The 12,163-nt window shown below is 34.9% G+C and overlaps 1 protein-coding gene across 4 annotated transcripts in view; it reads left to right on the top strand.

The window, feature by feature from the left end:
* The window catches only part of LOC150104343 (ralBP1-associated Eps domain-containing protein 1-like), a 485,081-nt gene that overhangs the window by 366,122 nt on the left and 106,796 nt on the right, over positions 1-12,163 (top strand). For all 4 annotated transcript variants that reach the window (XM_090396932.1, XM_090396933.1, XM_090396930.1 and 1 more), the window contains one exon: positions 1,027-1,158. In XM_090396932.1, the coding sequence (XP_090253058.1) occupies positions 1,027-1,158 (132 nt within the window). The remainder of the gene's footprint in view (positions 1-1,026; positions 1,159-12,163) is intronic.

Here is a 12,163-nt window from a genome sequence, read left to right as displayed (position 1 = left end):
AATAAGTTTTGTCTGTGGCCTATCTCTGTGTTTGATACACCATCACTAAATTTAATCATTTTAATCTTAGCATGTAATGTTAATAGGCTTACATGTCTTCTTCTTTTCACTAGAAGCAACAGCACTCTTACTTTGAATTTTTTCTGCCGTTCTTAACAAGAATAAAATAAAATAACAATTACAAACAATTTATAATTCAGAACAAAACACCAAAACACTGAGAGATGTAGTGAGCAAGGCATTGTAAAACGCTTTACAAAAGCTATGCATTGGCTGATTTATGGGAGCATCATTTCGCTAAAACCATCATATGAGAAAATGCAGCATCTTATAAATGGGCATTGGTCATAATTGAAAAGCATCGTATGTGAGTGGATCATTATAAAGTGAAACATTTTAAGGTGGGAAATTACTGTATATACAGTAAAAGAAAGACTTCAATTATGGTTGTTTGGGGCAAACATATTCCACTGCACATATACATAAAAAACAAAATGTCAACGTCTGGCTTTAACCTAGGGTCTATAGAAAAGACTACAAAATGTGGAAAAAGAGTACTTAGAACATCTAAAGCTGGTAAAGCTTTACATTTAAAAAAGATAAATAAAAATAAAAGTTGGTTTGTCTGAAATACAAATAGAAAATCCAAAAGTATACATCTTGAACATTAAAATAGCAGTTTAAAAAAAAAAAAAAAAAATTCTAAGCTAGAAATAAACTATGATAAATTTTAACACTCTGAAATTGTGAATATTCTTGGATTCTCTTAATAAAAATGCCATCATAATTCAGGCCAGGAAAATCTAAAAAAAAATATTTTCTTCTGTTCTCTAAAAGATGGTGTGACAACTTACTCTCATTAAAATAAAAAATTCTGCTGCTTCATCTCCCCCCCCCCCCGATGATGATTTTTATTTGAAATAACCAAATACTGCAATTTCATAATTTTTATCACATTTTAAGGCTGTTAAAATGAATAACATTTGTAGATGCATTATATATTATCAGATTTGATGTTTCTTTCAGGCTACACCTAAAAGGATGGTTGGTTCTCAGCAGGAAGACTCACATGTAAACCATGGTGATGAAGTAGATTTTGCTGATTTCACAAATTTTGAAGATACTGGTTCTTCTGGCATTTCACAGCCACAGTTAAAGGTATTATTTAATTCATTCTAAAAAACTACCATAATTTGTATGTCTCTTAAAGTTTAATACATAGAGAATTTAGTTTAAATCAGCTTTTTTTTTTCTTTTTTTATGTAATATATATAACAAAAAGGCAAAAATTCCCATATACTAAACAAAATTTACTATAACGAACTATTCCTGTGAACTTAAGTTTGTTGTTTTGTGTCAACTGGACCATGTTTAAGTATTAACTTTCTTAGATGATGGTTCAACTATCGCATCAAAATCATCATCTGATGTATATATATAAACTGTATGAGCATAAACTGTATCCCATTATTGCAAACTATAGATTATCTGATTTAGCTGCCATGATATTTGTGGATGAAAGAATTTCAGAAAAACCTGTGGAACTGATAGTTGAACCTTCAAAAAGTTTGTAAATCACAGTAACAGCCTTCACCTCAGTCCATGAAATGAAGGTTGAGATGTGGGGGTCATTGATCAGTTGAACTCCCCTCCTGCATACAACATCAAAAAAATTTTAGAAGGATTCCTGGTGCACTGCCCCAAACATGTGAACAGTATTATAAGGTTGGTTCAGTTTGGGATTTCTACAGATTTAGTAGCTAGATATACAAAAAAGTAGCATCTGAAGCATAAAGAAATACCAGTTTTTTTAAGACACTTGAGAAATCTATTAATGTGACAAGTTTCTGCCTAGCAAGGTTGAAGTAAATGTCAGTCCAAGAACAGAGATCAGATTTTTGTCTAGTGATTTGTATATTCTCAGTTCACTTTTCTTTACCCATTCCCTTACCTCCCTTCTTTCTTCCAAAAGAAATGTACTGTGTAGGCACCATTTACACCATTAAAGAATAGTATGAAGGTCTTGTGTTTAAAGCATTGGTTAGCTCTAGAAAGTTTTGTCAGATGAGGAGGAATGTAGTATTATCAGTAATTGAAAGAAAGTCTTTATGTATGTGAAAAAATTGGGTAGGTGACAGTACAAAGCTTTGGAACATTTCTGTTAGAGGTGAACTATGAATAGAGCATGCTGTCTTTCATGATGTGCAATAATCATCCAGAAAGAAAACTGGTAATCCAGTTACAGTGTATGATAGTTTGCTGATTACACATTAATGCCAGACCTGATTAAAGGCTCGAAATGTTGAGCGACATCACAGGTTTCTCCAGGCCATGTCTATAGTGGGTTATGAAGGATTGGAAATCTGTGCATCAAGAGTAGTGGAATCCATACTAATGGATTAACTGATGAGCCTCCATGTAGGGAAGAAGTTGCCTGTCCGTTATATATATAATGATGTTTGAAAGGGCAGTGGTGAAATAATTTATACCAGATTTTTATTGCTTCCCTTTACACACACACACACACACACACACACAAAAAAAAAAACATGTTTGCTTCCATGCTATGCAGGAGATGTTAGCTAACTATAAAGAACTGTAAAATACATTAAAAGTTTATTTTCCACTTGGTTAAAGTATAATAAATTTAGTTTAATCCTTTATCCAAGTGTGAGCAAACAAAGTTTGCACCTGAAAGTATCTTCAGGACTGGGGTAAGGTGGTACAACACCAGGGCACTCCTTGCAAAGGTGGAGCAAGCAACCTATTTATTATACTCTAACCAAGTGAAAAATAAACTTTCAACATCTTTCTATAAATCCAGAGTAATTTATTAAAAAAGGGTGGGGGTGGCACACCATTTGGCAACTCCTATAGGTAGAGATGGCCTCTAATGCTTCTGCATGTTATCTCCACTTGGGCCTGGCTCCCACTGAAGAGACCTCAATAAAGGTCAAAACTAGTCTGGGTTGTGGCCCTTCCCTTAATGCATAACATTAGACATATCCGCAAGGAGATGTGTTTTGCATTATGGGAGATACTGAGATAGGAGTGTTGGTAGCTTGCTCCACCTTTGCAAGGAGTGCCCTGGTGTTGTACCACCTTACCCCAGTCCTGAAGATACTTTCAGGCGCAAACTTTGTTTGCTCACACTTGGATAAAGGATTAAACTAAATTTATTAAACTGTAAAATACAACACTGGATGAATATTAGCTCAAGAGCAGAGCTCAACTTAAAAGCACTGTGGATTATCTTAACCCTTTCTGTATGATGACTCCAATTTTGCCATGATAGGAAGACTTCATATTCCCTGCGATCATCAACATTCTTTATTAAACACTCAAACTTTTAAAGTATTATTCAAATGAAAAGATGCTGCTGGGTGTTAATTGGAAGGTAACTAGTGATAAATTACTCAATTTTGTTTTGCATTCTTTTACAGTTAACAAGTAATTTTTTACCTTTGGTCTATGAAAAAATCACAATTTGTGTTGCTTAGCATTTATTGTAAAGATATTGCACTCTTATGGGTATTAATTGACCATGGAATCCTATAGATGATGCTATCTTCCTCCACTAAAGCTGTATCTAACAGTATGGAGATTAAAATTTGTTTTTCAGCTTCATATAAAATGCAAGGCATACATTTGGTTGAGGATTTTTTACAAGGGAATATGAATAGATGTTTAAACAAAAATGCAAATAAAAGCATACAAAATTAGCTTCCATATTTTTTACAAAGGATATTGATAGGCACTTGGGAAAGAGTAGCAACTAGAAATATATGAAATATATCAAAATATGTGGAAAGTAACTTTATGCTTTCATTTAATTGCCTTTGTGTCTTTCCCTACATGTTTATCCACAATTCCCCTTGAAAAAGAAAAATATATATGCTTACCATAATCCCCCTTTATCCGTGGGTTCACTATCCACGGTTGACCCCAGTTCAAAAATATAAAATGGAAATTCAAGAAATAAACAATTTATAATTACATAGGCAAAGTGGATATTAGATCCAACATTATTTCAAAGCCAAATGTTTATAGAATCTATGAAAGTTTTGTAAGTTGACCCAAGAGCTTACAAGAATGCAATCCTCAGCATTCCCAAGTTGCCCTAGCTACTAAAGTCAAGTGGTGCAAGCTAAGACAACTCGGGGAAGCAGAGGATTGTATTCTCGCAAGCTCTCAGGTCAACTTACGAAACTTTAATAGATTCTATAAACATTCTGCTTTCAAATAATGTTGGATCTAATATCCACTTTCCCTATGCAATTTTACATTGCCAAAACACAAAGTCACATGGCTCATTCTTTTAGTAATAGACAGTTCCTAAAGTTTTAAATTGCACTGGTCACAGTAGTTCTCGGTTATCAAATCGACTGTCGCAGTATCGCAATGCTTGTATTGAAGTAAGAACCCTTATTTTATTTAATAATGACATCAAAGTGCAAGAGTAATGATGCTGGCAATTCGGATATGTCAAAGAGAAGCCTTAAAGTGCTTCCTTTTAAGTGAAAAAGATAAAAATTCTTGACTTCATATAATAATAAATAAATAATTTAAAAAAATGTATGCTCAGGTTGCTAAGATTCTTCACATTCAGATAACTTTTATTACACTATGTTATTATAATTGTTCTATTTTATTATTAGTTATTGTTGTTAATTTCTTACTGTGCCTAATTTATAAATTAAACTTTATCATAGGTATGTATAAGAATATAAGGGGGACTACTGTATATACATATATATATATGGGATGCTTAAAGATCAAAGCTGGATAACTGGGAGGAGACCTCCACATAGCATAGCCTTTTAAAGGAATGTGGAGAACCAATCAGGGATTCTGACCTAATGTTCAATCCTCACCTTCTCTAGATATTGAACAAAGATGGGCTAGCAATTTGTGATGTCGCCAACCAAATTTTATTCTTATAGGCTTAAACCATAAAGCAACACGACAGAATTTCTTGTCAGCTGGGATGTTGCCAATTAAACAACTGGCAACCTGTTGTTTTCACCAGGGAACCAGTACAAAAAGTCAGCTACTGGAACTCATTATCTGCAGAGTTCAAGATTGGCAACACCATCATAAGAATTATCAATGAAAAAGAAATAGAACTAGCAAGAATAATTAGACAAAGTACCAGATCAACATGTGATAGATGTTACTCAAACAAAGAAGACAAAAAGGTGAGATCTTCCTAAGCAACAAATACCAGATGTTGAATTGAAGCCATAATAATCAGGGAAAAGCAGGAGTAGCTATACCTTTGGTCTAGCCAAGTAAAAATATGCATAGTATTAATATGAGGATAGTCTTCTTGAATGGCAGGCAATATTGAATAGTGATGTGAGCAAATATCCGAATGGAGAACTGGACAGTGATACTTATTTGTGCCTATGGTCCCACAGAAGATTCTACTAAGGGAAAAGTGGAGGAATTTTCCGAGGCATTAGAGATAGCAGCTGACATAATGAAAAAGGAAAAGTTGATCTAAAAACATAGTAGGAGACTAGGAAATGATAACCAGACATGCAGAAATATTTGAGGAAATTTTGGAGAAAAGAGGAAGGCTAATACTTTTCAGAGGAACTTGTGCCATAGTTCTATACAATATGTACATGAAAACACAAGGTAAAAGTATTATTTATTAAATATACTGCCATATATTTCAGTCTGAAATTAACAGCCCTTCGTCAGTGACTAAAAACAATTGTTACAAGGTATAATGCAAACAACTGATTTATTCGAAACAGAATGAAATAGAAAAAAACTTTGGTGTGTTTTTCTAATCCAATCATCATCATCAAATGCCTGCCATGTACCCTCAAGGGGTGTACAGGATATGATAGTACTACATGAAAAAATTACATCATTACTAACTTCCTATCTACAATTTTCCTCCAAATCAGTCTGTTACTTGTCAAGACTCCAACATTATCAGATCTTATATTTCTATCGTCTAAGGCACTTTGTATCATATCAATCCACCTATATCTTGGTCTTCCTCTGGGTCGTTTTCCTGCCAACCTGTCAAAGAACACTTGTTTTGCTAATCTTTCCTCTCCCATTCTATTTAAGTGACCATACCACCTGAGATTAGCTCTGCTAACGCATTCCTGGATGCTGACAATGCCAAGTTCTTTCCTAATACCCTCATTTTTAATATGATATTGCCGTTGATGCCATCTGTTCACACCTCTAATCTTTCTCAGGACTCTCATATCTGCGGTCTTTGATCAAGTGTTTTACTTCTAACCCAGTTCTCAGATCCATAAGTTAAAACTGGTTTGAACACCGTCTTGTATACAGCTAATTTAGTGTTCCGACTAATTTCTCTCTTATTCCATATGAATTTATTCAATTGACTTCCCACCATACCAGCTTTGCTGATTCTGTTGTCTATTTCTATATTTAATTTACCATCTTCAGTAAAAATCGTGCCTAAGTAGCTGAAATGTTTTACTTGTTCCACAGGTTCTCCATTCACAACACAGTTGACATTTTCAATGCCCATTTTCATTGTCTTTGTCTTTTTATTGCTGACCTTCATACTATATCTATTACAACAGTTATTCAATTTAGTCAGAGAATCTTGCAGACTTGTAGCGGATTTAGAAGTATAACATCATCCGCATAAAGCAAAGAGCTGACATTAACATCTCCAATTTTGATATCAGGTTTAATACCACTTTCCTTCATAATGTGATCCATATAGATAATGAATAACAGAGGGGATAATGTACATCCTTGTCTCAAACCAGATTTAACATTAAACCATCTTCCTGTACTTCCTTCAATTCTAACCGCTGACTTACAACTCAAATAAAGACTAAGTATTGCTTGATACAATGCCCCATTGACACCATATAACTGCAGCGTATTGAATAGCTTCTCTCTTTGCACCTTGTCATATGCCTTTTCCAAATCGACAAAACTCAAATACAGATCTTTGTTATATTCCCATGATTTCTCCACTATTTGTCGTAAAGTGAAGATCTGATCCTGACAGCCTCTATTTGGCCTGAATCCAGCTTGTTCTTCACCCAGCTTTTCTTCCACAATTCTTCTCAACCGTTTCTCAAGTATACTTGCATAGATCTTGCCAGGAACTCTCAGTAGGGAAATACCTCTGTAATTCTCACATTCAGCTTTATTTCCCTTTTTATATATGGGCACTATGAGAGCTCTACTCCAATCATCGGGAATTCGTCCCTCTGTCCAGGCTTTCTGAACTATTCAGTGCAGCCACTGTAAGACTTTTATACCACCATACTTCAGCATTTCTGGTCGAATATCATTTACTCCTGCTGCCTTTTCACATTTCAAGCCTTTGACGGCTTTTTCTACCTCAAGTATGGATATGTATTCCTGACTGCATGCCTGGTCAGTGTTTTTTACCACTGTGCTGTCATCGCTGCTTGTTTCATTTAGCAGTTTTACAAAGTAATTACTCCATACTACAAGGATATCTTTTTCCCCTGTTTTCATGTCACCTTTATCATCTCTAACTCCTTTTACAGCTCTCTTTCCTCCATTCCTAAGCTTCTTCAACAACCTCCAGATTATTTTGCCACCTTCTTGATATTTATTTTCTATATTCTTGCCAAAGTCCTCCCATGACTTTTGTTTAGCTAGTTTTACACAGTGTTTCGCTTTCTTACATTTGTTTCTGTATTCTCTAAGAGCAAAAGCTGACTTATTTGCCAGGAACTTTTGATATGCTTTCTTCTTTTCCTTCACTGCCTCATTAACTTCCTGTGTCCACCAGGAAGTTCTGATTTTTTTTATCCTTGCAGACAACCTCACCACATGCCTCTCTGGCAGAATCAGTCAATGTTTTCTTCAGAGTTTGCCACTGAATCTCCAAGGTTTGATTCCTGTTCTCAAACTCTTTCATTTTTTTTCAATAATCTTTTTGTATTTTAGTCTACAGTTCACATCTGAGGGCTGCTCAACTTTTATTCGCTTTAAAACTTTCTTACATGTTATTCTTTTCAATATGAAATTCAATTTTATCCTGCTAAAGACTAAATAGTGATCACTTCCAATTTCAAATCCTCTGTACACTCTGGTGTCCTGCACCAGGGAGAAAACATCACTATCAACAATAACATAGTCAATGGGACTTTTCTTATTCCTTGCCTCTTCTCTCCATGTGAATTTGTGCACATTTTTATGTTGGAACATGGTGTTAGTAATAACCAGTCCATGTCCTGAGCAGAAATCCAACAGATATTTGCCATTATTATTAGCTTTGCTCTTCTCTCCAAATTTTCCCAAAATATTTTTGTATGTCTCACAATCATTTCCTATTCTGCTATTTAGATCCCCAACAAGGACCAACTTTTCCTTTTTCATTGTGTCAGTTGCTTTTTCTAAAGCATTAAAAAATTCCTCCACTTCTACCTTAGTAGAACCTTCTGTCAGACTATAGGCACAAATAAGTCTCATTGTCCAGTTCCCCATTCTCATATTTGCCCACATTACTCTACTCGAGACTGACTGCCATTCAAGAAGATTAGCCTTGTATTTTGTGTTGAATACTGTGGCTACTCCTTCTTTTCCTTGATTGTCATTGCCTGAATATAACATTTTGTATTTATTACTCAGAAAGATCTCACCAGTTTTGGTCTTTTTTGTTTCATTCACCCCTATTATGTCAATCTGGTACTTATCTAATTCCTCAGCTTGCTCCATTTCTTTGCCATTCAGGCTTCTTACATTGATAATCCAACTTTCCCATAATTTTGAAAGGATAGGCAGTCATTTCATTTAAAGTTAGGGTGGTGCACTCTCCTTAAATAAGTGTTCAAATTTGTACCAACATCTATGTAGAAGGCATGTTTCAGACCAAAAATGTGTTGTGATCTGTCTCTATTTCTAGTTGAGCTAATCCAGATTTATCGGATTTTTTGTGGAAAATATGAGGGTGGTCTGAAAAGTTCTCGACCTAACAATGAAAAAACGAATTTATAATTTCAAAATTATTTTTATTTTTCAACATAATCTCCCTTAAGACTAATACATTTATTCCAGCGATGATCCAGCACCATTATCCTGTCCCTGTAGTGGTTCTCAAAAAGATCTGCAAAATACCTCTCTACAGCTGCAATCACCTGTTGATTTGAAAAAAAGAAAAACTGACCAGCGAGAAAGAAATAGAAGTCAGAGGGAGCCAAATCTCGGAAATAGGGTGGATGTTTCAACAATTCATAGTGCAGGTCATTTAATTAAAAGATCGGAATAATATTCCCCAGTTATTGTTTTACCCTTTTCAAGATAATTAATAAACAAAATGCCTTCAGCATTCCAAAACACCTATGCCACGACCTTTCCTGCTGATGGAAACGACTGTCTTCTTTGGTGCTGAACAACCTACTTCTGTCCACTGTTTTGACTGTAGTCTGGATTCTGGTGTGTAATGGTGAATCCAAGTCTCATCCATAGTAATAAATCAATGCACAAAATCAGTTTTATTCTTAAAATGATCCAAGCACTATTCAGAGATTTTCATGCGAGTGCATTTTTGATCTGCTGTGAGCAAGCCCCACACCTATCTTGCACAAAACATTTTCATTTGCAATTCTTCATGCAAAATATATTTTATATGTTCTGTTGAAATGCTTCTAGTCTCAGCAATTTCATGCACTTTGACTCGCTGGTCATTGAATACCATATTGTGCACTTGATCAATGATTTCTGGTGTTGTTACACTTTTTGGATGTCCTTCATATGGATCATCTTCAAGGCTGGTATGGCCACATTTAAACTCAGCAGCCTGTTTAGTAATTGTTGAAAATGAAAGAGAAGAGTGCCCATCAAGTTTTATGAACTTCGAATGAATTTCTTTTGGTGTTAAATCTTCTTTTACAAAGAATTTTATAACCTCACAATACTCAATTTTATCCATTTCAAGGGATACGGACAACACTTTTGCTTCTGACAGCTGTTTAAAACAAACTACTTGATAGAATGACTTGCAGTTTCACATGGATGCTTATGACAGATGTACCAACTTAGGGAAAAAAAAAATCTTGCTGATAGTCTTGCTATCTGTGGTTGAGGCCAAGAACTTTTCAGACCACCCTCGTATATGATTGATGTTCTTGTATTCTTTTTTCTATTGAGCGTCCAGTTTGTCCGAAGTAGGAAAGATTGCATTTATATGGAACTTGGTATACACCTGGAAGAGACATAGGAGAGCATTTATCTTTAGAAGAGGGGAAATACGTTGAGAGTTTATTAATAGGAATAAAAATTACTACTAAATCATATTTAAGGAATGTGTAGCTTTCTTTTCAGAAGGAGATATGTTAGATGGTGGAAGCTTTGATTTAAATAGGATGGATGCAACTTCTAAGTGGAGATTATTAGCCTCTTCACTGGAAAAGTTAAATAAGTTTCATTCGATGCTGAAAAGGAAATCTAAATAGGGTTTTTTTTTTTTTTTTGGAACTATGAAGAAATCATGTCCTTTTTGAAGGAATAAGTGTTTTACTGTCAGTTAAAGCCATTCCTGAAATGTTGATAACCCAGTTATCTGGAACAGAGAGAGGCTTGATTTGTCTAGCGACAAGGACATTGAATTTACGATTTAGTTGTTGATTTTATTTACTAATGAACATCATAGAGAGTGTTTAGCCACATTAACAATTATGTAGAAAAGTTGTGGGCTTAAGGTTGAGGAAATAAAAGTCTAGAGCTCAGGAACAAGACGAATATTAATAGCAAACTCACGTTTAACTGCTCGAAGTTGATTGCAGACGAGAGATAAGCAGGTGTTCCAATAGATCCATAAGAAAGACATTGCTTTCCAATTGAAGACTGCATTGATTCACCTATGCCAAATACAGTAAAACTTGTTCAAAGCGGAATCACAAGGGACCGAATATATTTTCCACATTGGCCAAGTTTCTGCATTATAAAAAATTGCAAAAACATTTAAAATACATTAAATTCTATTATATGGTACATATAATATGATTATGACCTGTTTATGAGTGAAAATCGGCAGCACTGGCTCTTGTAAGTAGGTGATACTTGTAGACCTATGTTATTAAAATAATAGTAATAATAATAATAATAATGCATTATTAAAGTATTAATGCTCTATTACACTGCACATTACACGTTTCCAATATACAACTCATTGAGATTTCTTCCACAGATCCAATAAAGAAACTTGTTTCCTATTTTGTGATTATGTCTTTTTGAATGCAGTTCTTAACTGCATACGATAGTTCAAGAAGGCTGGAAGAGTTTGAATCAATTGCAAACTGCATTACTTCACTGATGCAATGAACGGCTTGTTCACGTGTACAAATTTTCGTTGAAATAACCTGTTCTCCGGCTGCTTCTACTCCTCGTTCTTCCTTTTCCTTCTTCTCATCCTCCACATGTTCGTTTTGTGTATTTCTTACTGAGAGCTGTAGCAGATTCAGAGCTGTAATATGTGGCTAGATGGAACCTCCAAACAAAGTTCTCTGTATCACAGCAAAGTTTTTTCCTCGGCAGAAATTGTATATTACAGCAATGTTTTCACTCGCCTCCTCCAAATTATCTGCCACATCGCTTTCCCCAAACCCAGCTTTAGCAAAACACTTTTTTACTGTTTCTGCTTTAATTTTCTTCACTGTGAACCATCCAATTCACAGCATCCAGAACCAATACAGATCTTGCTAATGCGTAAGAGCTTTCGGCTTCGCCTACATTCGAAATCAAAGATTGCATCAGAAATTGTCTAGTGCGATTTGAATGTGTAAATAACACCCATATCCATGGGCTGTAATAACTTGTTGCATTTTCTGGGAACCAGCGATTTTCACATTTGAAAGTGTTACCTTTTGGTGGCGGGTAGCATTGTCAAGAAAAAGGATGACATTTCTATTTTCCTTCTTCGTTTTTACATTAAGCATGTTTAACCACTCTTCCATTGTAGCTGAATTCATCCAAGCTTTTTTATTGTTTCTACAAAACACTGGTAAACTATTGCTTTTCAGGTTCTTGAAACATCTTGGTTTTTCTGCTTTTCCATTTCTCCCACCATATTCCCAGACAATAACACTGTAAGTCTTTCTTTGGACATTTTGTCCCTGGTACACTTTTCTCCCTTAACCACGAGTGATTTTTGTTGGTAATGCCTGAATAAACA

This window comes from Typopeltis vanoorti, chromosome 8, assembly GCF_054136105.1.
Source record: "Typopeltis vanoorti isolate ZY-2024b chromosome 8, IOZ_Tvanoo_1.0, whole genome shotgun sequence".
NCBI lineage: Eukaryota > Metazoa > Arthropoda > Arachnida > Uropygi > Thelyphonidae > Typopeltis > Typopeltis vanoorti.
The sequence above is the reverse complement of the archived record's forward strand: the minus strand, read 5'-3'. Positions and strand labels throughout refer to the sequence as shown.